Here is a 27,971-nt window from a genome sequence, read left to right as displayed (position 1 = left end):
ATTATAATAAAGCTACCATTATTTATATTGTTGAATTCTCAAGCGCATAGAGACAATTAATACGAGGGTCCTATGAATAGGCCTACATACACAATACATAAAATCGATTTTGATATGGCGGCCACGTGCTCTGCTGTGCATGTGGTTTCCCGCAAATAGCGGAAGTTGTATTACGAAGTGCATCCGAACTCCATTTTGCTTTTGACATGGCATTGGATTGTTCCAGTTTGCATCCTAAATCCACATTAGACCCCTAATTTTATTTACGAAATCAAAAGATTAGATTATCATAACAACAAAACGGTAATCTTTTATGTTGGGTCTAATGTGAAAATTACATAAAAATTACAGTTTTACAGAATTAATTTTCACTTAATTCCAAAAAAATGGCGTATATAAGATTGAAATAAATTCTCTACCTTCTATACTAGATCAATTGTGACGCAAGTTGTTATCAAAAATTGTTATGATAAATGTACAGTTAATATTCATATATTCCATTACCTATCTGATGGTACAGTTTTTACACAGAAAATATTTATTTGAAAAACCTGCCACTCGGCTTTTTCCGGAAAGGTCACAGGGTTGCCGTGACCTGTACAATAATTACAATTAAATTTTTTCTTATTCTAACAGCAAGCGTTTCTAAAATGCAGTATGGCGAAATGTGGTGTACGGTGGTAGTATGAACGGATCTTTTGGGTTAGTTTAGGATTAGGGTTATGGTTTAGATTAAGGTTAGGATTAGGATTAGGATTAGATTTAGGATTAGGGTTATGATTTGCTAGACGAAATAATTACATGAAGGTTCCACCAAGACTTACTTGATTCAAATCCCCAGTTCCCATTGGGGTTCTCTGCATCCGGGTGCACATCACAAAACGTCCAGATGCCTTCGCTGTTATCGGAGGTCGATATCCCTATCTTACGTAGGTCAATACTGATTGTGTTTTGGTAGCTAATGAAAGGCGAAGCTTCACCAACTCGGCTGACCGTCACCAAATCGCCCACCAAGTTGTTTTCAAATGAGATGGTATAGTCGCGGAATTCCGTGTTGCTCAATTCAGCAGGTGTATCCTCAACGATTAGACCTGTACTTTCACCTGTATTTTCACCGGCAACTTCACCCGTATCCATACCTTCATCCGCACCACTTATGCTGTGACCTATGGTACTGTACGTATTTTCACCGGCACCAATAACTTCATCAAAGAAAAAATAATTATTATGCCAGTTGTTATAGTTGTAAAGAAAAGCGACATTGGAAACAAAATGTGATATAGAATAAACATTTGATAAGTAGTGTAGAGCTCGGCATTTTGTCAGCACTGAAAATATTAACTAGTCAAGCTTATTAAAAAGTAGTCATGCGACAATAAATGCATAAGTCATGTGCATGAATTACTAATTACTAGAAACTTGACGAGTTCATGACTAATTCCTGCATTACTGATTAAATTAAACGGATTTCTTAAGCTGTATTATGAGGGCCTGGCGCCGTTCTTTATCATTTCAGCAGACGGCAGCAGTGAGACAACAGAAAAGTGTGATGTGGATCGAGGTAAGATTAATTTGTTTTACGTCGTAGTAGACTATAAACGTTAGCACCCTCTGTCGACTTTCTTGATCTACCCCTCAATGTTCATGTTTAAAAATATAATTTATATTTTACATGATGCGTTGTACGGTTGTGTGCATGTGTTGTGAATGTGAGTAAGCTTACAGATATTTACTGTGATATTTCAAGTTTCAGTGATCGTCATACTTCAAGATCTTAGCATGTTTTAATATTATATTTCAAATATCTTTGTTTTGCGATAAAAACTGATAGTGGCAAGTGCTGCATGCTCATGCTCGGTAGAGGGATTGCGAAGAGGCGTTCACTGCAAACGCCATACGGGTTACGGTATTATGCGGTAGAACGTCATAGTCCCGTTCACATCCAAACTAGCCTCCTACACAGCCAGTCTGTGTCGGTCCTAACGCTTGTCGTTCCTAGTATGTCCGTGATAGCCGTATAGAGTCTGAACGAAGACTACGTGTAAACGCAATTGCAATAAGCTCATGGTCTAAATATAATCTAAAGATATAGGAAGCACCCATTGATCGAACCAGAGAAGATTATCTTCTTTCATCGAACCCGCATTCAGTCCAGATTAGCGATATTTGAGTTTTGCGGGCGCGCTGTTGGAAAAACGAGTATAGGCCTATGTTCACACGTGTATGCTATTTGTCTAAATAATCTAAACAGAGTTTGGTGTTGGATGCCTAGGAAGTCGCCATGGTGTATATTATTCGAATAACAAGAAACAAACTCCATTATCATATAAATATTACTCTGTTTACTTTTTAAAGCAAACTGAAAATAGATAATCTAATATGCCTAGTTCGATTACTACCTAGCAAACACAAATATATTACAGAAAACCGTTAAATGTCGGGTTAAAGGGGTATGTGAGGCACAGTGTCATCGGCCCGATATCTTCATGGCAGAAATCGCCATGGTAGGTTGAATCCACAGCCACGCATGGCCATTTTGTTCCGACCTTTTTAATAGTTTTGAGACGTATAATGAGTAGAGGTACATCCGACTAAGGCTACTGACAATAGCCTGGTAATTGACCTCTCTGTGTGTGAGTGAGCATGTATACGCCATGGGGTCATCTGCTTTTAGACTGCCTCCATGAGTGAGTGCAGCTAGCATACGTTGCGCTATAGTTCGGCACATATAAAATAAGAATTTTGGTTAGTTTTTGAGCTCAAGACGCACACTTCTTTCTCAATACGCAAGCTAACGACTATCATATCCTTTCAACACATATGTTCAAGTGCAAGGAAATAAATATGGCTTCTTTAGAACAAAAAATTACGGGAGATATTCATCATTTTCTACCCCGGTATCCAAAGATTTATCGCCTGAATATCAAATCGTGCATAGCACATTCACATGTTTCGATCCCGTGTATTCATGTTAGTGTCTCTGCTGTCCAATGTAATTACTAACCAGGCGATGTCGGTGTGTGAGGGTCAAGGGTATAAAAGGTTTTAATAACATACAAAAAACATTTTGTTTAAAACTTGCTGCAAAACATTCTAACACAATAGACTTAAATACACAAAATGTTTGCCAAATGATATTTTACTATAGCATTTCGAATTTTGGTTTAAATTTTGTTGTATTATTTTTCTGTATAACACGTTTAACAAAAAAAAGAGTTTTCGTGATTTTTATATAAACAAACATTGATATGTTATCAAAATGTTTTAACTAAAACCAAAAACACATGCACTATCATGTTTTAAAAACATTTTGGTGTTTGCTGAACAGTATCCATAAGCAAAACACTTTGACAGCTGTTTAATGCAACGAAATAGTGATGGCGAAAAATGACGTTGCACGAACTGTTGTCCCCCGTCCAAAACAGGCAATTCATACCGCATTATGTCGTAAGATGACACGATCTTGCCTAAAACGCCTGTTCGCAAGATGATTTTTGGACGGCATTCTCCACACACAAATGAATAGGCAATCTGCACGTTCGAATTCGCGTCGAAAAAAATCGAAATTTATTCACTTCTTCTTGTCTATACTAGGTCAAATTGTAACCCCCAAAATGGTTTTATTACATGTCGAACTCTACTTGTTCTATTTGGATACTTTAATTCGCTTCATAACACGACAAACATAAAATTTTTCTGCATTTTGTAATGCGTTTTTTGGTCATTTTGGAACGTTATTTTTTGCTACCAACCGCAACGTAACCGCCTTACGGGAATTCCACGGCTGACCAATTCACAATGGATTTCAGCCTCTAGAGGGCATACTAACTAGTTTTCGACTAATGTAGCATCGGGTTGGCGTTCCCGTATATCGCGTTTCACGTAAATTTCGCAACCTCTCTACTGTGTCTTGATATACTGAAGTGATGTATATAATATAGGACTGTCGACTGAAGAATTCGACAAACTACGAACTGGGTTAGTCACAGTGGCTATTTTAACGTGCCGTCTGGCCCCGGCGCCTGGCACGTTCGTGCAGTAAGAATAGAAATCCGTGTAGTGAGAATGAAAAATCCGTGCTTAAAATATTTATATACTCTTCAGCCCGAAAAATGACGAAGTAAGACTGATATAGTCGGGAAATTCTATATTGTATAGTTTGTGGTGATCAGTCAAACATTCAATTGACAGGGGAAATCAAGTAAGTATTGCCTCACAGCGCCTCTGGTAATGCCCTTTCCTCCCAATTTTTCGGTCACTCGTGGAGGAAAGACTCTGGACGAGAAAATCCGCAATAGACGTGGGGCAGCTCCACCTACCGTACAGAAATTGTCCAGAATTGCCCCGTGCATGTTCTTTTTTAGACCGTTAAGCACCTTAATTTAGTGTAAAATGGAAAGGTTTTGCGCGCTTCGTGCGCAATTGTCCCAGTAAAACAGGCCAAAAATTATGACCATCAGGAACATTTTCATCGCCGCTCACCGCTGATATGCCACCGGGGGCACCAATAAAAAAGCAAGTGCGCAGCCTGTATGGCATGCAGACCTGGTAACGGGGGCAGCTTGATAATCCCTCTGGCTCAATATCGGGACTTTTTTTTGTAATCAAAATTTACAATACTAATACTACTGCTATTCAACTAGTGTGCATCACTCCACATGAGCTCTGACAAATCACCATAATTACGCTGTTTTTACTTCGGATTACCTATTGAATTTTATATCAACATCTTCATCTTTATGTCTTGAATTTACTGATCAACTTTATTTTATAAACTTGATCACTGTTTTGGAGAAAATATATGACATTTGATTTCATATTTTGTATTATAATTCAACTTGGACTACAACTCTACATCACTGGTATTGATTTTCTTCCAAGAACATCCTGCCTATATAACAATGAACTTAACGAGCATAACCAAGGGAGCTGTCAATCATCTATGGCAGTCTTTCCATGGTACTTTCAATGGATTTACAAATGTGGACATATTTGATCACTCTATGTGGAAAATTGAACCAAAAACTATGTCAACAACAATAGCTGTCAACCCAGATATATTTGATCAACTATCCTATGAACTATGTGCTAGATATGGTACAGCAGAAGACAAGGGCAGGTACGGCTGCATCTTCAGATGTGTTATGCCTGGAGATACATTACAACATGTAACCATCACTTGTTATGCATCTACCAACACTATCTCAGTCCAAGGATCACTCCATCAAACTTGGATAGATACCATCTTAACAGAAATTGGTAACAAATTAGCAGAAGAGAATGTTGCAGCCTTCCCCTTCACACCTGGTCCTTCTACTTCCACGCCAACACATAACCACGCTATCACATCATCGGACAAAAGTGAAAATCTGCCAACATTTGAACTCAATCACGAACTGATGACAGACTCTTCTGTTCAAACTAGAGTTACATCTTGTGATGCACAAACTCAAACTGACTCTGCTCCAGATGAAACACCTCAACTCAGAAGGAAAATTCAAAGCCTGCAAGACAAGGTGAAGGATTTCACCTCACAGCTACAAGAATTTAGAGACTTGCGACAAAACTTTACCCAGATTTCATCAGCATTTCGCGAACTCAGTGAGCGTAACAGTGTACTAGAGGCTGAAATTTTCAGTCTAAAGGAGACCCATGTGCAGAACTTTGAACTTCCCAAAACAGCAAGTCGCCTATCCCAGCCAACAGAAAGTGCACCAGCAGTAACAACATCAAATTCCTACAGCGCTTTATTTGATCAGGTAGCAGAAACTGCTGTTCCTTCAGCCCCAGCATCGATTTGATGACCCCAGACAAGCGTGTCCCCGTTAGCTCGGCAAAGGCAAGGCCTACTACTAAAGCAGCGCCAAGACCGACAAGACAACCTACAACTAGTGAGAAACCACCGCCAAAAAGAATGCCCACAGATCCTAATTTTAGTAACTCTATATGCAAGCGAATTGATGAAGATAGGTTCTACAAAGGAAGGTCCACAAAAGTATTTGCAAAGAGTGGAGCAACCATAGTTGAAATTCAGAGACTTGTAGAGGATTGCGAGTATGAAAACCCGAAACATGTCATCCTACAAGCATGGACTAATAATGTTAAGCGTGAATCAACCGAGGCTTGTGAAGCCAAAGCGAGACGTCTTGTCAATGCAGCACTTCGGAAATTTCCTAACGCGCACATCATTGTATCAAGTATTCTTCCCCGACTGATCCCCCTTGCAAGAAGTAATGTCTTAAACGGAGTTATATATGAACTGAACACCATCTTTGAACGAAATTGTCACGCTAGTGCTCGCGTATCATTCGCAGACCATGCCCCAGTATTTGTTACAGAAGGAGGACATATTAGAGAAGACTTATATTGGGACAAGGTTCACCTGAACAACCATGGCATCAGCAGACTTGTAAGGAACTTTAGAAATGTAATAGACTCTCAGTCAACCCCTTTTATGTGGAATCAACATCAGCAAGGAACATAGGTCTTTCTTCTCGGATATATAGTGAACATGGTGAAAAACAATGTGAAATTAAAAGGACTATTTCAACCAATCAAACTGATCATTTATATTGTATTGGTTCTACATGTAATGATAACACATCTTCTTCATCTATGACTATTGTAAATAATTCTAATAATAACATCAATAGCCAAAATGTAAATTCTATTCATTCACCTCAACATCATGTCTCAAGTGATACCTATTGTGCTCATGAAGTCACTCCCTCTCATCACAATCATCCATTCATTCATTTTCATTCAAGTGTTGTTGATATTATTGACCAAGGTAATAGTGATGATACAAGTAGATTATGTTTTCAAAAAGCAGATGTTTATCCTGAAAGTACTTCTGTAAATTACAATTGTTCCCACAATATACCTAGTAATAACAATGTTCATGTAAATAATATAACAAATGATATAAATATTGTAAATAATATGAGTGATGACACTAAACATGTTAATGCTATTCTAAAGAAATCTGTACATATAACTAGTGCTATTACATGTAGTAATAATGATGTTTCAATCAGTACTTCTGCTATGGGAAATGAAAATTCTCATGATATTTATGCCAATGGTACAGACAATGGAAATCTTGATTATGAAGAAATTACTAGTGTCACAACATGTGACAACAATGAGTGTACACACAAGTGTTGTAAGGTAAAAGATAAAAATAGTACCGGTAAAAAAAGAACTGAAACTTTAAACACTGTAAAGAATGTCAAAATTTGCAAGAAAACTGAAAATGATTTTTGTGGTGAGTGTGTAAGAAAAATCTTAAAAAATGATCTTTATGTAACTTGTAATAATTGTACTCTTGATTTTCACCTTAGATGTGTTGATGATAATGATGTTAAGCTAAATAATTATTGGTATTGTAAGAACTGTTTTCACAAACTTGCTAATGATGAACTTCCTCTTAATGAGGGCTTTATTGATTTAAAGTGTAAGATTAGGAAGGGTCTTAAAATAGCTCATTTAAATATCCAGGGTTTAATCCACAAAGTTGATGAGGTTAATTTTCTTTTGAATGACAATGCTATTGATGTGCTATGTATTAATGAGACTTGGTTAGATAAGGATGTTGATGACTCAGAAGTAGAAATAGATGGTTATAATACTTATAGACTTGATAGACAAAATGGTAAAATACGGGGTGGAGTTTTATGTTATGTTAAAAACAGTATTTTGTCAAAACAAAATGAGGATTTATATGATAATGATATTGAAGGTATTTTTATTGAACTTAATTTAACCAACACAAAGCCTATTTTAGTTGGCAGTATTTATCGCCCACCAGACTGTACTGTTGATTTTCTTGATAATCTTGATGATATATTTAAGAAATGTAACAATTTATATGATGATGTATATATTTTAGGAGACTTTAATTTAGATCAGGTTAAAATTGGTAATTTGAGAAAAGTGACAAGGTTGGCAAACAATTCTAATATGAAACAAATTATAACAGATTATACAAGAATAACTGAAACTAGTGAAACAAAAATTGACTTAATATTTGTATCAAAACCAGAACTTATTATCTCATCTGGTGTTCATAGTTTAGGTCTTAGTGATCATTCATTAATATATGCTGTAAGAAAATGTAATAAGTTAAAACTTCCACCAAAAATTGTAAGATCCAGATGTTTCAAAAACTTTAATGAAGTAGATTATATTGATACAATCAAAAATATTGATTGGGGTAGAATTCATAATATAAATGATGTCAATGAAGCACTTAATGAATGGCAGTCTTCATTCAATGCTGCCTGTGACAAGCATGCACCATTTAAGGAAAAGAAAGTTAAAGGTTGTTTACCTGAATGGGTGAATAGTGAATTTTTGAGACTAAGCAAAGATAGGGACTACTATTTTTCAAAAGCACATAAGACAAATAATGCTGAAGATTGGAGTAAAGCAAAGTATCTTAGAAATAAAGTAAACAATATGAAATATTCACTGAAAAAGAGTTATTGTAATGAGGCTATAAGTAACAACATAAATAATAGTAAAAATCTTTGGAAAACAATTAAGAAAATTATACCAAACAAAACATCAAGTATACCTTCAGCAGTTGTTAAAAAGAATGGTAATTACTCAGGTAACAAAAAGGATATGGCAAATGAGTTCAATGAGTTTTTCACTTCAATAGGTAATGAACTTGGGAGTAAATTTAATAATAACAATGATAATTATGTATGCACTTGTAATACTGTATGTTCTCATCAAAATCATAGTGTAAACAAATTTAGTTTTAGAGCGATATCTAATGAATTTGTTCTTAAACAAATAAGTAAAATGCAAAATTGTAAATCGTCAGGATTAGATCCATTCAATGTAAGGTTATTAAAGTTGGCTGCGCCTTTCATCTCAAAATGCCTTGTTCATATTTGCAACCTGTCTTTGAATGGGTCTACTTTTCCTGATGCATGGAAGAAGGCTAAAGTAACTCCAATATTTAAATCGGGTGATAAAACTAATGTTAGTAACTATAGACCTATCTCTGTATTACCAATTGTATCAAAGATCATTGAAAGAGCTGTTCATGATCAATTATATGAATATATGAGTAATGTAGGACTGTTATCAAATGCTCAATCAGGATTTCGTCCAAATCATTCCACAACAACAACCCTTCTAGATGTTCAAGATTACAGTTTAAAGAATATGGATACAGGTTATGCTACAGGTGTTTTATTTATAGACTTAAAGAAAGCATTTGATACTGTCAATCATGATATTCTGATTAGGAAACTTAAACAATATGGGGTATATGGGGATGAATTATTATGGTTTAAATCGTACTTAAACAACAGAGAACAAACTGTTAATGTTAACTCAACTTTTTCTGACTTTAGGCCAATTGATATTGGTATTCCTCAGGGCTCAATTTTAGGTCCTTTACTGTTTATCATTTTTGTTAACTGTTTACCTAATGCTGTGTCTGAATGTAAAACTGTAATGTATGCTGATGATACCTCTTTAATGTGTAAAGCTAAAAATGAATCTGATCTTAAAATTCAAATGGAGTCATGTCTAAGTAGGGTAGCTGAATGGTTCGAAGTAAACAAACTCACTTTAAATGTTGAAAAGACTAAGTTTATGATCTTTGGTACAAACAAAATGCTTGAAAAGTTCAACAATGTACATTTATTATATAACAACAATGATATTGAAAGAGTAGATGAGTTTAAATATCTAGGTGTAAAATTTGATAGCAAAATGTCTTGGTCAGCTCATGTTGATAATGTTAGTAAAACTATTTCCAAAAGAACTGGCATAATAAAACGTATAAAATATTTCCTTCCATACAAAACCACTGTAATGTTATCCAATGCTCTTGTTATTCCCCACTTTGATTATGGCAGCATGGTCTGGTCAAATTTTAGTGTAGAGTACCATAATAGGCTTCAGGTACTTCATAATAATTTAGCTAGAATAATTCTCTCAGCAGATATAAGGACACCAACTAATGATTTAATGAATACTTTGCAGTGGGTTAAACTTGATCAAAGATGGCATAATACTCTATTAATGACTGTTTTCAAATGTTTAAAGAATGAATATCCATCTTACTTATCTTCTCAATTTGATTTTGTTCATGATAACCATAATCATATAACTAGAAATCATACTTCTAATACATTGATTGTTCCAAAATTTAAATCAAATTCAGGTCAACGTACTTTTCACGTCAGGGCAGCCTATGCATGGAATTCTTTGCCACCAACAGTAAGAGCTCAGATGGAAAATATGAGTTTAGGCCAATTTCAGTCAAAAATTAAAGAAATTTAGGCCTGTCTTTAATTTTGTTCATTTGCTTGCTTGATTTTTGTATAAATATAATTATTGTATTTCTGTATTTTGAATGATGGTATTTATAATTATCTTGTAGTTGATGATACCATTATACTTATTTGTAATATTGTAACTTATGTAAATACATTATACTGTATGCTATTTTTGTAAATATTGTGTATCATACTATATTTTGTTGCTATAACATGTACATGTATACAATGAGGGCCTGCTTGAAAAGCAGTGCTTGTCACTGAAGCAGTATTACCCTCAATAAAGAAAGAATAAATAATAATAATAATATGGCCAAATTAGTGTGAAAAAGGCTAAAAGTGCGGCTTTCCTCAACATGCTCAAGGAAGCTTTTAAAGAACATATAATATATTTATTTGCGATATATTAGTAGAAAGGAGTCCAGATCAATGAAAAAGGCACTGCTTAATCATACGATAATTATTAAAAGATTGATTGGTTTGTTTTTTTTCATTTGTTAAATGCATGTGAAACCAGTCGGTTTAAACTCTTCTTGGTACCTACAAGATAAATGTAGAGGTAAATACTAGATTACATACATATTACATACATATTGAGCATTTATAAAGCGCTGCTACATAAAGAGCGTAGCGCTACAAACAATATTGAAGGTGGCAAAAGGCCAAAATATATACACAAGCAAAATATATACAGAGCAAAATTATAATTAATTATACAAATGTGTAGTGATGCAGATTCACGGATATTAACAGGTAAACAATTCCACATTCTGGGAGCATTATAGTAGAAGGCCCCGCGCTCAGCAGACTTCAGCAGTTTAGATGTATTGTGCTCTGTCAGATTGAACACTAAACACGTAGGCAACTAATGATGAGCACATCAAATCATTTGGGTATTAAACGTACATACAGGGTGAGTAAAAAGTGCAATAGGTCAACGAATCAATACTCACGTAAGAACCAAATTGAACTTTCCCATTATTGATATTTTTTTTTATAAATGCCACACTCAATATTCATTATATTTTTGTGAAAAAAGAAAGTGAACCCTTTAACGTTTATGAATCATCTTAAGGCGATACCCATTTTAACGCTTTGTCCTCGAGGCACATTTGAATGAGAACACACAAAGCGAAATAAAGACACCAGATTTGAAACTGGCTTTAACTTAAATCAATGTTGATATTTGTCGTTCTTTCAATTCCTTTTTTCGGTTCAAACTAAATTTCTAATGTTACTTAAGTCCTTCATACCTCACCCAACTCCAACTCCAATATTTCAATTCCTGGCAATGTGTCCAACTTATACTGGATATTTTGTAAATCACACCACTTCAATTTGCACGCAAATTCCTTTTGTCATTTGAAAAACCCGACCATAAATTTGTATGTTTCTTTTATAATAAAGGTAATATGAAAATAACACCAAATGAAGAGCTCTGTTGCAAAAACCCTTACATCCACTTTTGGCTTAAATTGAGTTATTGACATGACATTTATAGTGTGGGTAAAAATACACAATTGGTGTGGTGGTTCTTTGACCATCATACGAAAGCTGTAGCTTCGGAAATGATCAAAAATGTCATTTTGCCGGATTTAATTAAAAATTCATAATTAAAAAAAAGTAAATGAGATATTTAAATTTTTCTTTTTGATTTTGAGAGCATTATTCAAGTTACATAAAGTAGTGCAAACAAATGGGCTCAAATTTGAATGTAAAGGTGGTTTCTAGAAAAGGAGTAGATTTATTTTGTTGCAAAAGCCCTTACATCCACAAAAGGCGCGATATAAAAGAAATAATAAAATAAATAGGAAGGCTTGACACTTGTACCAAACATGTTCTTCTAGTTTCTATTCATCAACATTTTATCCGAACTCAAATTGAATCAAATCGAACAAGTAAGGCTTGCACAATTAAAAAAACGCTGTTTTTCTCAAAAGTCAAGAAGTGGATGTAAGGGGTTTTGCAACAAAGCTCTTCAAATAAAAGTAATGTTTCCTCTACTTATACAAAACCAGGGACAATAAAACTTTGGGTGCTCCATTCTACTTCAGTGACAATGAGGTTAAGAAATGGTTATAAAATAAAGATGGATTCTTTGCACTATTGCACTGTTTTGACTCATCCTGTATATTGCTTGTAGAAAATAAACACCCTGTTTATGGACTGAACATCTTAGTGTTAATATTTTGGGACATTGATAGGTTCTGATAACACTTTCCAATCACGACACTAAAAAATTCTCTGGAGCCCCCCGTTAAAAAATATGACCACCCCCTAAAAATCGCTCCAAAATCACCTAAAATATCCGCAAATAAGTTCATCAGGATTGTCAATGAAATAAATATATAGCAAATTTCTTCTTAGCAAATCCAGAAATAGATGTTACATACCTCGATCAATGACAGTTTCGTGCTAACACTTAGCACTTTCTCAAATTGAATGACCAATTCCTGCACCTCGACGGCTGCTACCTGGCGGAGCGGACGTTGGTGGCGCTGTTTGTCTTAGGACTTGGTCATAAATATGCGGAAGAAAGTAGTTCCCTTGGTCTCTGTTGAGTGTTTTGGCCCCCTTCTTTCTTATCCAGATGGCTTCCTTGATATATCTCTTATTTCTGTTCTGTTCTCTGTCCTTTATTTCTGACTGTTCCCATCCAATAACATGGTTTTCCTCAGAGACATGATCAGTTATTGCCGATTTGTTATCCTCCCCTGTAATGGAGGCATGTCTCTGAGATCTAGTGAAGACTTTCTTTCTTTCTTTGACCGTTCGGGGGGGGGGGGGCTGATGCAAAAAATTTCATCGCGAAAATTTTTCGGGGCCCCCCTTTACAGACTTCAAAAAAGCCCCCCCCCCTTTTTGACAAGAAAATTATGGATCAACCCCATAGAAAAGCATATAAACTCAATTTTCAAAGGAAAATTTGTGGTCATTTTTTCAGGCCCCCCCCAGGATCAAAAATTTTCAGGCCCCCCTTTTTGCATCAGCACCCCCACAAGTGTTTGTGAACGGTCCCTAATAACCAAAAAGTCTAAAACCATTTATTCCAATGAACCATTTGATCTATACCCATCTGGTCTATAACCATTAAGTCTAATAGCCATTTGGTCTAATATTACCCTTTTGGTAAACAAACCATTTGGTCTAACAAGCATTTAGTCTACTAATTATTTGGTCTACTAACCGATTGGTCTAGTAATAGCATGTGTGAGGCTATGTAGGTGCAATGATGCTACTACACATGATGAGGTCATGGACCGGGCGCCTCTGCTCGCTGTGTTTCATAAACAGGGATTATAACAGGCCTATAATACATGTTAGTATTCCAACTCTATGCAAATGACGTAAACAGGCAAACCTATTTCGTTTTAAAGTTTGGAGTGGCAGATAACTCGTACTGGCCCATGTCCCATGCCTGTGGCACCCATAGTTGAATCATTTTCTTACGATCCGTGACCATTCATAGCATACCTTTGTTTCTCTGTGGATTTGACTAGATGGACATATTCTAAGAAAAAATAGCTCCTATGTCCCTCCCAAAAATGGCGAGAAAATCTATATATTTATAGCTCATTTTTCAAAATGGCCGCCGGTGACATTTTGAAAAACATGAATATCTATATACCATGTTCTGGATAGGCTATAATGACAAATAATATGCCGTTTTCCACTATCTTTGGCATGCCCAACCTTTTAAGATAAAATTCAAAGTGTTGAGAGGTCATCTTGACCCCTAAATCCAAGATGGCCGCCAGTTCCATATTGAAAAACATGAAAATCGATATATCATGAATTGGATAGGCTATAATAACAAACAATGTATCATTTTCAACTATATTTGGCATGCAAAACCGTTTAAGATCATATTTAAAGAGTTTGGGGTCACATTGACCCCTAAATCCAAGATGGCCGCCAGCGCCATATTGACAAAAACATGAAAATCTATATACCATGAAGTGGATAGGCTATGCTGACAAACAATGTGTCGTTTTCCACTATTTTTGGCATGCCAAATCTTGTTTTGTCATATTCAAAGTGTTTTGGGGTCATCTGAACCCTAAGTCCAAGATGGCCGCCAGCGCCATATTGAAAAACATGAAAATCGATATATCATGAAGTGGATTGACTATAATAACTAACAATATGTCGTTTTCAACTAATTTCGGCATGCAAAACCATTTAAGATCATATTCAAAGAGTTTGGGGTCACCTTGACCCCTAAATCCAAGATGGCCGCCAGCACCATATTGACAAAAACATGAAGTGGATAGGCTATACTGACAAATATTCCACTATTTTTGGCATGCCAAACCTTTTCATGTCGTATTCAAAGTGTTTGGGGGCATCTTGACCTAAATATTAATCGGGGTGTGTCGGGAGATGGTGTAACATAATTTTTAACAGTAAATGTGCTTTCTAAAATTTCTGAATTTGAACAACATTATTCTGTTATTATCAAATTTATTGAGGTTTAAGGTGATGTTTACTGAACCTTAATACCAATAAGTGTTCATCAGAACTGAAATGCACTTGTAATTTACCAGTTTTGAAAGTGGGAGGAGCTTTAAAAATATGGCTCTGAAAAGTGGTACGCACTCAGAAAGTTTGAAGGACCCCCCTGGGGCCAAATGTTATAATCTTTATACTACAGCAGCGTGAGTTCATTGGACAACCAGAAATCCACGCAGTTGTTTTTGTACCGTAAGTTTATAACATTTGACCCCAGGGGGTCATTTAAACTTTCTGAGTACGTACCACTTTTAAGAGCCATATTTTAAGCTCCTCCCATGTTCAAAAATGTGTACATTGCAAGTGTATTTCAAATGTGATAAGTGCCAATTGCTGACAAAGTTTAGGAAATATCACCTCAAACCCCTATACATTTGATAATAACAGAACAAGTTTGCATTTCCAGCCCAGTCCTCGAATTTTGCAAGAAAATATTCCATACTAAATGTCAAGTCTGTAGATAAAATGGGTATTAGACCAAATGGTATTAGACCAAATGGCAATAGCCCTGACACCTGATAAAGTCCCTGAATGCGTGAGTCTCACGCTCAATGAGATATTGTAAACGTACATCATGTACATATTCGCATTAAATTTTAGATAATGCTTGAAGTACCTGTACATGTTATTTGATAAATTCGCCTTTGAAAAGAAATGAAAATTCCAGTGCATTGGTAGTAGATATTATATGAAGTACCGTATGGCGTTAGAGGATGATTTAAGCACTTCCCAGCAAGTCTTGCGGTTAGCACAGCTGTGTAAGTGAACATGACACCACTGCCCGCCCACTGCATACACACGTGCATGGTTAAATTTGAATTTGGACAGATATATTTACAATAAAAACACCTTCTAAAAGTTGGTCGATTTCACATTTTATGTTATCTACAGAAGGCGTGAATTATCCTTCATGCATACATCACTTTAGATCTGAAATCGACCAAGTAATAATGACACACGGGTAATTCTAAAACAACATCTTTTGCACAGAGTTCAATGGGATTTGAAAAGTAAAGTGGCAGTTGAAACACTAGTGATAACACTTTTACAGTGCATGATGGGGCTTCCTTAAATCATCCTCTGGTATGGCGTGGTGTTTGTTTTGTTATAAATGTTTGTTTTTTTTGCCTGATCTAACAGTTAACTAAAGATTAGTCTATTTTATTTAAAATATGATTTATTACCTAAACAGTGTAATGTTGGTTGCAAATTCCACTTTCGAAAATATGTTAAAGACACAAATTCCTTGGAAAAAACAAATTCCATTAAAACAAAACAAACTGTTATTGGAAACATATTTCTAAAATCAGCAATCAAAATAATTATCATATCAATCTAGGCACCCAAGTTTCATATCATTACTTTGCAGGGAAATTCCATGAAAATTAACAAATTCCACTATAGTAAAAGAGCAAAATCCACATGAAAATAGTTATCAAACTCAAATCAATAATAACCTTGGTTGAGAATTAAAGCCGTATTGTGAATGTAAAATAATTAGTATGTTTATACATTGGAAAACGTTAATTGAGTCTACAAAAAACAAGCAAAAAAACGGAAAATCCGCCAAAATCAACAAACTCCCCTGCAGTATAGGAAAAAAGTACCACACTAATTTAAACATATTTCAGAAGTACAACATGTTGGTTATATTATCCGAAAGGTTTGATCCAATGTTAGCCTGAATATAGCAGAAAATGGGATTTGAAAATGTTCTTTTTTCGCTACTTTCAAAATTATGAAAAATCCTGTTTTTGCCCGAATTCCACCATGATTTTACGTAATTATATCAAAAGAATTAAATTTTTCTGAATATCTTATAAAGCCTAGTTCAATTACAATATGTTCAACTTTCTGTCAGACCCAGGTTATTTCAAAGTACATTTTCATGATGTCAAATGTTGTTCATTTTTAAGCTATATCAATTCTGAGGCAGGTCAAAAGAGGACCAATTTTAGGGGGTCATGGAATTTCCCAGGGGGTCACCTGATTTTTTACTATCATAGTTGTGAACCATCTGACCTAACTAGACTAAGTACCAAATACCATTGGATTTGGCTGACCTTCATCTTTCAGCTTTGTGTACAGGCTGCATGGTGCTTAGAAAATATTGCACTTAAGTTGAGCACTATTATAGACATTTAGTTCAGGAAGAGTGTGTTTTTGTAATAAAATTTATTTTTTTATGCAATTTGCCGACAACTTATGCACCTTTGCATCACTTAAGGGGGTACTACACCCCTGGCCAATTTTGTGCCTGTTTTTGCATTTTTCTCAAAAATTATAGTGCATTGGTGACAAGTAAGATATGTATATTGTAGGGCAAGGACTACAACTACTACGCTGAAAATTCAGCAACGCAAGGCAAGTAGTTATTGATTTATTGATCAAATATTGGTTTTCCCTCATTTTTGACTGTAACTCCACAACTGTTATCTGTGTTGAAATAACATTATCAGTGCAGTAGTTGTAGTCCTTGCCCCTATAATATACATATCTTACTTGTCACCAATGCGCCATATTTTTGAGAAAAATGCATAAAATAGGCACAAAATTGGGCAGGGGTGTAGTACCCCCTTAAGTTGTAAAAATCTTATCATATTTTGAGAACTTTACGCTACTGTGCGACAGGTTAAGAGATGGTAGGGATACGTGTGTAGCCCATTTCATTCAACATTTAACATGTTTAATAAAGAGGTTCTGTGTACTTTTATGGTAATGATAATTCAATTAAACGGAATATCTTTTTAAATGAAACCTACCCTTCTCAGTAAATCAAAATTGTTTTATTATTATGACATTTTACAGATATTAATTTCGTGCAATTGTAGGCACCTGTGTGTATTTTATGCTTTTTTGCAGAGTTTGTATTCTTTTTGGCATATTAATACCATAAATACCATAAACTTAATGACATTATTGATCCTAGTGTGTACTTTCATGGAGCTATAGGTAATTAAAAATAATGACAAGTCAATTAAGGGAAGGGGTATGAACGTTTGGACAGTATTTATTGTGGGACATTAGAGCACATCAGACATATTGAATTGCATTCTGAATACGAAGAATGTCCTTCTGATGTCAAATAATTTTGATATTTTGAAATTCGCAATGTAATACACACTTTATGGCAAATCATTAAAAATTGATATTTTTGATATTTAAGAGTACTTGAAGTAAACTTTATAAATCTTATGATTTATACTTAAAGTGTATAGATGAAAAGACGATCAATTGAAAATTTTGACCTTTCGTATTGAAGATATGGATTTTTTCCCAAAACACCCACCCAAACAAAATTGGTCTTTTGGGAAAAAAAATCCATATCTTCAATATAAAAGGTCAAAATTTTCAATTGATCGTCGGCTTTTCCTCCCAGCTACATACACTTTAAGAATATATCATTAGATTTATAAAAATTAATTTCGAGGACTGTTATATATCAAAATTTGAAAATATCAAATTTTAATAATTTGTCATAAAATTTGTATTATATCGTGAAATACAAAAAATGAAAATTATTTGATATCAGAAAGACATGCTTCGTATTCAGAATGTAATTCGATACGTCTGAGGTGCTCTCATGTCCACAAAGAATACTGTCGAAACGCCATAAACGCTCATTCTAGATCCCTTAAATGAATTAGTGAAATGCATTAGTGAACCAGACATGTATCAATTTTCAACTTTAAGTGCATATCATTAGATTGATAAACTTTACTTCGAGGACTGTGAAATTTCAAAAATTATTTTTTCTAATTTTTCTAAATTATTTGATATCAGTTAAGGCTATTCCTCGTATTCAGAATGCAATTTGGTATGTCTGAGTGATGTGCTCTCAGCTCTTAACGTCAGAAATGAGTCGGTAAAATGCGTGATTTTAACGCGTGATTTGTAAAAGTTTACAGCAGAACTCGAGGGGAGACAACCCCTCTGCCAGCAACCGCTTCACCTCAAGCTTATCTCCGCTACACTGATAGCCAGAATGGCGTCAAGTGATAATAAGTGGAGTAAACTAGCATTGACTCTCCAAAGGAGTCACCTGATGATCACAGAAGAGTCACTTGACTCTCCCTGTGGGGTCAATTGACTCTACATTCAGAGTCGTCGACGGAACCAAGAAATTTATGACCCATCAAGGGAGTCAGACTCTGTAATTGCCTGGCTCTTGACACCGTGGAATTTATATTCCCCATTCCACATGTTCCAAGGGTATGGTGGTCAAGCCAAATTTTCTCCATCGTGTCGTCTGACAATCGCCAATGGCGTGAAACTTAGAGAGTAAAGTCTCCTATTCCCTAAAGTCTAAACTTGATGTACATCTATTTATTTTGTCTTTTTTCGGACAGTCGGAGTGACCCTGTAATGGAGTCAGGGTGACTCTATTAATGGAGTCTGGGTTACTCTTGGAGCAGAGTCCAGCCACTACGCGACTCTATGTCTAAAATGACTCTATATTGGGAGTCAAATGACTCCTGTGTAGAGTCATCAATAGTGACTCTTCAGCGGAGTCAAGAAATTTATAACTCCCAATATGGACCTATAAACTCCAGTTTGGCTTTCAGTGTAGCTGATCTTTTAGATTTTACGTTTGCTAACGTGCAGTGACTTTTTTCTTTTAAAAAAGCCCCTGGTTAGTCATGTGATAAGTTATTGACAAATTAATTCAGGCACATGATAAATTAATTTCCCTGCATTAGTAATTTTTTCACTATACACCATTGGAAAATCTGCTCAGCTTGCAAAGGAGATGGACAAAATGACATTGATGTCTTGGGAGTAAGTGAGTGTAGATGGACAGGGCATGGAAAGGTCAAGTTGAGCACAGGAGAAAGTGTGATTTTTTCTGGGAGAGAAGATAATTTACATCAACACGGAGTTGCAATAATGATGTCGAAGAAGGCATAGCATTCATTGATAGAATGGAAACCAATAAACGATAGGATCATTTATGCACGATTCTTTTCAAAATTTTTGAAATTCTCAATTCTTCAAGTATATGCACCCACCAATGAAACAAATGAAGAGGAAAAAGACAATTTTTATGAGCAACTGCAAGCAATTGTAGATAGCATTCACAAACATGACATACTTATTGTGATGGGAGACCTTAATGCTAAGGTTGGAGAGGATAACGAAGGCTGCGAAAGCATCATGGGAAAACATGGACTAGGAGTGAGGAATGACAATGGAGAGAGGCTTGTCGACTTTTGTAATCTTAATAACCTTGTGATTACTGGAACAATTTTTCCTCATCGACAGATACACAAGCAATTAAACGTGGGTTTCTCCAGATGGAAGAACTAAGAACCAAATTGATCATGTAATGGTAAGCAGACAGCACAGGACATCTGTACAGGATACAAGGGCCATGCGGGGAGCTGATATAAACAGCGATCATCAATTAGTTCGTACCAAACTCAAGATTAAATTGAAAAGAAAGCAACAACCAAAAGTAACAAGAAGGAAATTTGATACAACCAAACTCCAACAGACTACCATCAGATCAAAATTCAAAATTGAACTTAAAAATAGATTTGATGTACTCCAAGATTATGAGGATGTAGAAGAGAGTGTAGAGAAGAAGTGGCAACATTTTGAGAATGCTTACAAAGAAACCGCACAGAAGCTTCTCGGGTACAAAAAGAAGGGCCAGAAACCATGGATCAGCAAGGAATCATGGGATTTAGTAGAGGAGAGGATAAAGCTGAAGAGTGACATTGAACAGACAAAGTCAAGCAGAATCAAACAGAACTTAAAAGACGAATACCGGAGCAAAGATAAGGAAGTCAAGAAAAGTATGAGAAGGGACAAGCGGGAATGGGCTGATGATCTTGCAGCTCGGGCTGAACAAGCAGCAGGAAATGGGCAAATGAAGGAATTGTATGACATTACAAAGACTTTAAGCAATGATAAAAGCAGAACAAGCAATGCTGTAAAGGACAAATCTGGGAACATATTAACAGAACAATCAGCAAGGAGAACAAGATGGCGAGAACATTTTGAAGAAGTTTTAAATAGACCACTACCAACCAACCCAGTATCAGAGGAGTTAAATGAACATGAAACGGTGATCGAGGACATAAGTGATCAACACATCTCAAAAGCAGAAATTAGAGCAGCAATTAGAAAGATGAAAAACGGAAAATCAGGTGGCAAAGATGAAATTGCTGAATTGTTGAAAGTAGACATAGACACAACTGTAGACTGGCTCACAGGCCTTTTTAACACAATCTGGGATCTTTAACACAATCTGAGAAGAGGTACCCAAAACATGGAATCAGGGGCTCATAGTCAAGTTACCAAAGAAAGGAGATCTCACAGAATGTGGAAATTGGCGAGGCATTACGTTGACTTCTGTCCCAAGTAAAGTATTTGGAAGAGTACTTATTGATAGAATTAGAGATGGGGTAGACAACTAGTTGAGAGATGAACAGGCTGGATTCAGAAGTGGAAAAAGTACAGTGGAGCAGATTTTGTTCTGCGGAATATTATTGAGCAAGTCGTAGAGTGGCAGTCAACCTTATACATTACGTTTGTGGACTTTGAAAAAGCGTTTGACTCCGTACACCGAGAAAGCCTGTGGAAAATTATGGCTAGCTATGGAATTCCATCAAAGATAATAAGAATGGTCCAGATCTTGTATGAAGATAGCGAGTGTGCAGTATTAGATGAAGGGGAGGGGTCAGAATGGTTTAAGGTGGAAACCGGTGTGAAGCAAGGAGATGTAATGTCTGGCTTTATTGTCTTGATTGTGGTTGATTGGATTATGAAGCATGCAACAGAGGGAAATAACACAAGAATCAGATGGACATTTATGACAAAATTAGAGGATTTGGACTTTGCGGATGATATAGCTCTTCTATCATCTACCATCCAACACATGCAGGATAAGGCAACAAAGCTATGTGAATTTGCAGCAAGAACTGGTTTAAAAATTAATACCAAGAAAACTGAAGTGCTTAGAATAAACAGCAATTCCAACAATTTCGGGATTGGGGGTGACAAAATCTACCAAATTTGCGCAAAATTGCTGCAAAAAGTAGGAATTTTGGTCAATTTTGGGATTTTACTGGGGGAACTGAGGGAGTTCCGACGGGGGATGGGTCCCCCCTCCATGGCGCCGCCACTGTTGTGAATGTGAGTAAACTTACAGATATTTACTGTGCTTATATTTCAAGTTTCAGTGATCGTCATACTTCAAGCTCTTAGTATGTTATTTCAAATATGTTTGTTTTGCGATAAAAACTAATGGCAAGTACTGCATGCTCATGCTCACTGTGTCTTGATATACTGAAGTGATGTATATATATTATAGCCTGAATGTTTACATTTCGTGACTGATGAATTATGACTAATTAATTTTCCTGGATTACTAGTTATTTTTTTCTGCAGTATTAATCAATTTTCTTGCATGACTAATTAATTTTCTTGTATGGCTAATTTTGCCCAAACATACTAGACCATGCATGACCAATTGAATGACCAGTTATAATTGGCCATACTAGACTACTAGTATTTTCGAACCCTTGTGGTCCCTAGTATGCTTGACCTCGGGGTCATTGCAAATGTACGGTTAGTTGGTATATAATTTGTGCGGTAAGTGAAACAGTTTCGATATATACAAGGACTGTCGTGTTATATACTCAAAACTCGGTATTCGCGGGCGTAGTGCATGCTAGAATATGACAGTTGCTATGTCAACTGGCTCACGCTTTTTTAAAATTATGAACCACTGTTCGAAATGATCACAACACAAAGCCTATGGCATATCTCAATTCGGAACAGGTGTATTCTGGCAACACTAATTTTGAGTTTCAGTATTATTTTAAATATTTACAAAAACGAAAAAGTGTTGTTTGGATTCACCTTAAAGGAAACTACAGAGTGTCCCAGAGAAAAATACCGAGTGAATAAAATCGAACGTAAGTCGAGAATTAGACATCAAAATCAAAAGATTGAAAATGTAGCGCATAGCCTATGTTACTGTGCCTCACATACGAGAATTTTATTTGATTCGCTTGAGTGGTTGCGAAGAAATTAACAATTACATAATGCGCGCATCAATGCAGTTCATTCCAAGTTTGATCAAAAGGCGTTTATCTCATACTCGCTCACCGCTTCCTAAAGTGTGTGTAAATTTAGTATACATTATCCATTTTATAATCCGACGGTGTTATGTTATTCATGCTTTCACTGAAGATGAATAACATTTTGTCCGAGAAAACTTTGATTTCTGCAATTAGAAGGTTTCCAACTTCTTAAGGCTGTGCAAATATGTTATATTTTAACTTTCCAAAGAACATTTGAGCCAAGAATGACAATAAACAAGTGCAAATAATGTTATATTTTAACTTTCCAAAGAACATTTGAGCCAAGAAAGACAATGAACAAGTGCTTACAGCTTTACGTGTGGTTTTTGATACCATGCAACATTAATGTTAAGGTTTTAAAAGATTGAAACTTTGCATTACAATTCCTTAGATATATTTCAAAAGCCAGATGGAATTCTTTATGCAATAATTCTTTATGCAACATTTATATCAACATTAGTGAAAAAAAATCATCTTACATGCAAGCCTTCATTTTCAATATCGTGTACATTTTCAAATTTAAACAAACCGTAATTAAATGTTTTGCAAGAAACGGATGATTTTAAAAGAACGAAAAGGATTTCACGGTACAAAATATGAAGCCCATTGACAGTAAACTACTATTGCGCATTGTGTTGAATGATCTTTCTTTTAAACTTGGAATGAAGTGAATTGACGCATGCGTTATGTAATCGCTCATTTCTTTGCAATCAGTCAACCGATTCCAGTAAAATTAGCGTATAAGATGCAGAATAAAATGGGCTACACACTGATTTTAGAGTTCTGGCTTCTGATGTCTATTTCTCGACTTACGTCTAAATTTATTCGCCCGGTAATTTTTTTTGGGACACCCTGTATTTGTCAAAATGCACAAAATTGTGTCAAAAAGGCGTAATTTGACAAAATGTCAATTTGCAGAAAGATTGGTTTTTCTGGCAACACTGTATTTAGAAATAAGCTGATTCTTACTAAAATGTAAAGTACCTAGCTTGTCATCCAACACCGAGTTGTTGATTTTGCTCAATATTCTCGTACTGCATGAGAAAACATTAAAAATATTGTTCTTAAAAGACGTATTTTCTCACTATAGATTTTCGCGTTCATTTTGACCTTTAGATGCTTTAATGGCAGAGTGGTTTTCATAGGCGTAGATCCCGGAGGGGGGACAAATCCCCCCAATATTTTGCCCGGGGATGGTCCATACAATCACCCCCCATGTTGACGCCTGATAATGGGTTTCTGATCAAATTAACCTCATATTTGCCCATTTTAGCCCCAAAAGTGCAAATTTTCTCGCCCTTCGCGTGCATTTTAATGTAAGGGCAATCCTTCAATTTATTGTGTAAACAATATTGGATCTGCCTGGCCTTATGCCAAATGTTATAAATAATTAAATAATAATAAAATTTATTCTACTTTTACACCATATTTCATCAGTTTAGCTTCAAAATAGCAAACCATAAACTTATTCTGTCGCCAAAATGTGCTGGATTGACTATACTTGAAGAATTTTTTCCCAAGTCCATTCCCCCAATGTCAAAAAGAAATCTACGCCACTGGTGGTTTTGAATACATAATCCTCTATAATTCTATAGACATTGTAGTTGTGTTTTTAACCGCATTTCGCAAACTCTCTGTTATCATGATTATACGCCGGGATTATACGTATACTTCCGCTAGTCTTTCAACAAGGCTTTGCGTGGTAGCCTTGGGGTGGGAGCGCACAATCTCTTATTTGCGCTCAGTGTCGCGGCTCCCTCGGTATAAATCTCGAGGATCTTTGACAAAGACTAAAAATCTAGCTAGCAGACTGGTAATATCAGTACCCGTACTTGTACGTGAGTCTCGATTTCCGTACCCATACTCGTACCAATGGCCCCGGACCCGTACCTGTACCCGTATTTGCACCCTATTTTGAATTCAGACCCATATCCGTACCCGTACTCATGGCTAGGGACCCGTATCCGTATGCCCATAATCATGGTCCGTGACCCGTACCCGTACTCATGGCGGATCCCAATAGTACAAGTCTGCTAGCTATTGTTGTTGAACTCTATGCCACTATTATTATATAGCAAGCAGAAACATCCCATTTTCAACCTACCGATTTCATATTTCTCCTGATTGTCTCCGTCCCCGACTCCATCCGACAAGGCGATGTGCACATCTTGGCTAGCAATAACACTAAATTTAAAGCTCGTCGCTCCTACTGGTATTTCAGGCCACACGTATTGGTAACTAAATATTTTCGGTGTTTCAGTAATTGTGCAGTCTATTCAATGATATGACAATGGGAAAAATAAAAGAAAATTCAGCATAAATAAGAATTTAGGCATTGACCTCCCTCAAATAGCAAATAGTTATACAGTTAGCAACCTGGTCAACCGATTCTTTAGAAATGCTTAGTCGCGCTAAAGGTCGATCGATACATGTTAAAATCAGCACAATTCAGAGATACACCTTTTTGCTATGAAATTAATTTTCTCGGTCAAATATGAAGCAATATTTTTTTTCTTCAGTAATGTCAGTTAAAAACTTGGTGCTTGGATATACATTTTTTTACAAATCCTGGTGTTAAAATTAAGCATCAAATTGTGTCTTTTAGTGTGATATTTTTGATTTTCATAGGCCTTCAGTTCGCCCGCGAGCTTTTTACGGAATTAATTTTTTAGCGTCTCAAACTAATATAGTTTGCTAAAGAAAGATATTTCCCACCTCTGTAAAGCACATCTTGTGGGTCTATATATTATAGTTTTGTCAGAATTTCCGTTTTTGTTTTACCCTTTTTCCCTTCATGCTCCGAACATGTCTAACTCAGTACTTTTATCTCGAGAGCAACCAGCAGAAATAGTCGATATTTCCTTTGTTGTTTATCCAGGTCAATTTTCCATTGAAAGCAAATTGCCCGACCAGTGATTTGGTAGCCCAAATCCCCAATTGAGTGTTCTGGTTAAACATGATCAGTAGGAGCGCTATAGGCCTGGGAATTTCTTTGCTATATTGAAGTTCTAGCAACACTGTAGCCATGCCGGTATTCCTATTAAACCCAGGGATATCGATCCACAATGCTAGTATTAGCCTTAGATTTCACTCGTTGATTTTGAAAAATGGTCAGCCGGCAGTAAAAATGGTGAAATGAAAACGCAAATTCTGACAAAACTATGATATATCGCTCACGGTGATGTGCGTTAGAAAGTTGGGAAAAATCCTTCATTAGCGAACTATCTTACTTTGAAAAGCTAAAAGGTTGATCCAAAAAAAGGCTCGCGGGCAGAGTTTAAGCCTATCAAAATCGAAAATCTTACACTAAATGACTAAATTTCACGCCTACGTTTAACACTAGAATTTGAAAAAAATACAGTATCAAGCACTACAATTTTCCTGACATTTACTGAAAAAATGAAAATGATTGCTTTTCATTTGGCCGAGAAAATTAATTTTACGTTGAAAAGGTGTAACTAAAAATTTAGCTCATTTCAACACCAAATTCGATCGTTTGTATTGCCTCATTAAATGACTGAGTGAGCCTTGCATAACAAAAGAATCGGTTGTCCAGGATGCTAACTGTATAGCCACACTATTGCATATAATCGCTTTAAGATCAAGTACTTCCGTGGAATTCAATGACAAATGACGAATATGTTTTTGCGAAGGGATCGCCAGGTATTTTCAGACGAATTTAACCCGTAATTTGACGAAACTCAATGACACAAACACGAAATACATTGCAACAATATTGTAATCTAATGGCACCCCGAATGGCAGAATAGTGAAATTGAACTAGAGTTTCTTGCTCGAAGATTTTTCGGGACGAAATTGAAATGTCTTTTGTACGAATATCAATGGCACAAGTGCGAAATACTCTAGTAATTTATAATGCGCAATATGCAAAAGCCTTATGGTGGTGTCACTTACCTGTGCAAAGAACCGGTGCAAATTTGATGGCTAAAATAATGCAGCCTAAAAAGGTCCAAAGAAAGTTAATCTTCATTTTGAATTGGAGAACAGTGAATGTGCAGCTGATGTGGGTACCGGGTACCAGAAGTTGTATCTTGACAGATAGCTGTATGAATAGTTGAACTTGATCTTCATTCGCAGTCGTACGGTTTTATAGTGATAAGCTAGCAAAACCAGAATGAACAGATGTAACAAATCAATCAATATTTATGCAAATTGTGTCTAATGTTCTTCAACGTCACGCCATGTAGGGGGCGGTTGTCGGTACCAAATGAGGTGACTAATGCATTTATTGATTTGCCCATAGAGTTGGATAATATGTGATAGCACATACTGCAGTTACTGTCCGTTTTCCTATACACAATACACAGTGCTCTCACCATTGACGCGCGACCTTTACAAATAGTGTATGTTAGAAGTATATTGCATTTGCCTAGTTAACATCACTGTGTGAAAAATAACCGGCCAATATTTAAAGTATTCTCCAAACTTCTAGCAAATGTGAGTGGACGCGGCGAATCAGCCGTAAACTCGGCAACTTGTATTCTGAGTTAAAGTGTAAAATGTATGTGAAGGTCGTATTCATAGGTGTATCAATTCGTTGCGACAAGTATCTTATCAAATGCTGTTTAAATCAATCAATAATACTACTGCTGAAGAGGATAATAAGCTTCTACCTATTTCTATAGAATAGTTCTTGTCTTTGTTTGCTTTGGCTAAATCCTGTTCAAGTGGTAGATAACAAAGCATTGTATTTTGTCTAGGTATGTATAATCAACAATGAACAATGAGAGGATATTTCTGAACCTCGTTGACTTGGGGATGATTTGAAATGACCGCCAATTATTACTGTAGGATATTTATTACCAGAAATGTAGAAAAAGAGACACATGTAGAACCGATAAAAATATAATTTTGTCGAAGGAACAGAGTTCAACAAATCATAACCCCGCTTTTGGATATCGTTTGAAGTCAAATGATATACCATTTTAAAGCTTATGGTATATATTTTCTAAACACGAAATAAAACAAAATTGACCGGGCCGACTTTACGGCTGATTCGCCGCGTCCAGTCACAAATATATTTCTCTAACATGACCTAAAA

General features: G+C 35.9%; 1 protein-coding gene across 1 annotated transcript; it reads right to left on the bottom strand.

Moving 5' to 3' along the window:
• Nucleotides 1-774: 774 nt before the first annotated feature.
• LOC140167469 (uncharacterized) lies at nt 775-27,020 on the bottom strand. Its single transcript, XM_072190776.1, has 3 exons — nt 26,825-27,020; nt 25,014-25,181; nt 775-1,202 (listed from the first exon to the last, which is right to left on the bottom strand). Exons 1-3 carry the CDS (start codon nt 26,898-26,900, stop codon nt 775-777), a joined length of 672 nt encoding a protein of 223 aa, XP_072046877.1. The 5' UTR covers nt 26,901-27,020.
• Nucleotides 27,021-27,971: the final 951 nt, after the last annotated feature.

This window comes from Amphiura filiformis, chromosome 13 (genome assembly GCF_039555335.1).
Source record: "Amphiura filiformis chromosome 13, Afil_fr2py, whole genome shotgun sequence".
NCBI lineage: Eukaryota > Metazoa > Echinodermata > Ophiuroidea > Amphilepidida > Amphiuridae > Amphiura > Amphiura filiformis.
This window is presented reverse-complemented; position numbering and strand designations above follow the sequence as displayed.

Coding starts and splice junctions, on each gene's coding strand:
- LOC140167469 (XM_072190776.1), bottom strand. CDS start 26,900: ATGAAGATTAACTTTCTTTGGACCTTTTTAGGCTGCATTATTTTAGCC. Junction 25,182..26,824: donor TGCACCGGTTCTTTGCACAG/GTAAGTGACACC, acceptor ATCATTGAATAG/ACTGCACAATTACTGAAACA. Junction 1,203..25,013: donor TCAGGAGAAATATGAAATCG/GTAGGTTGAAAA, acceptor TCTTTGATGAAG/TTATTGGTGCCGGTGAAAAT.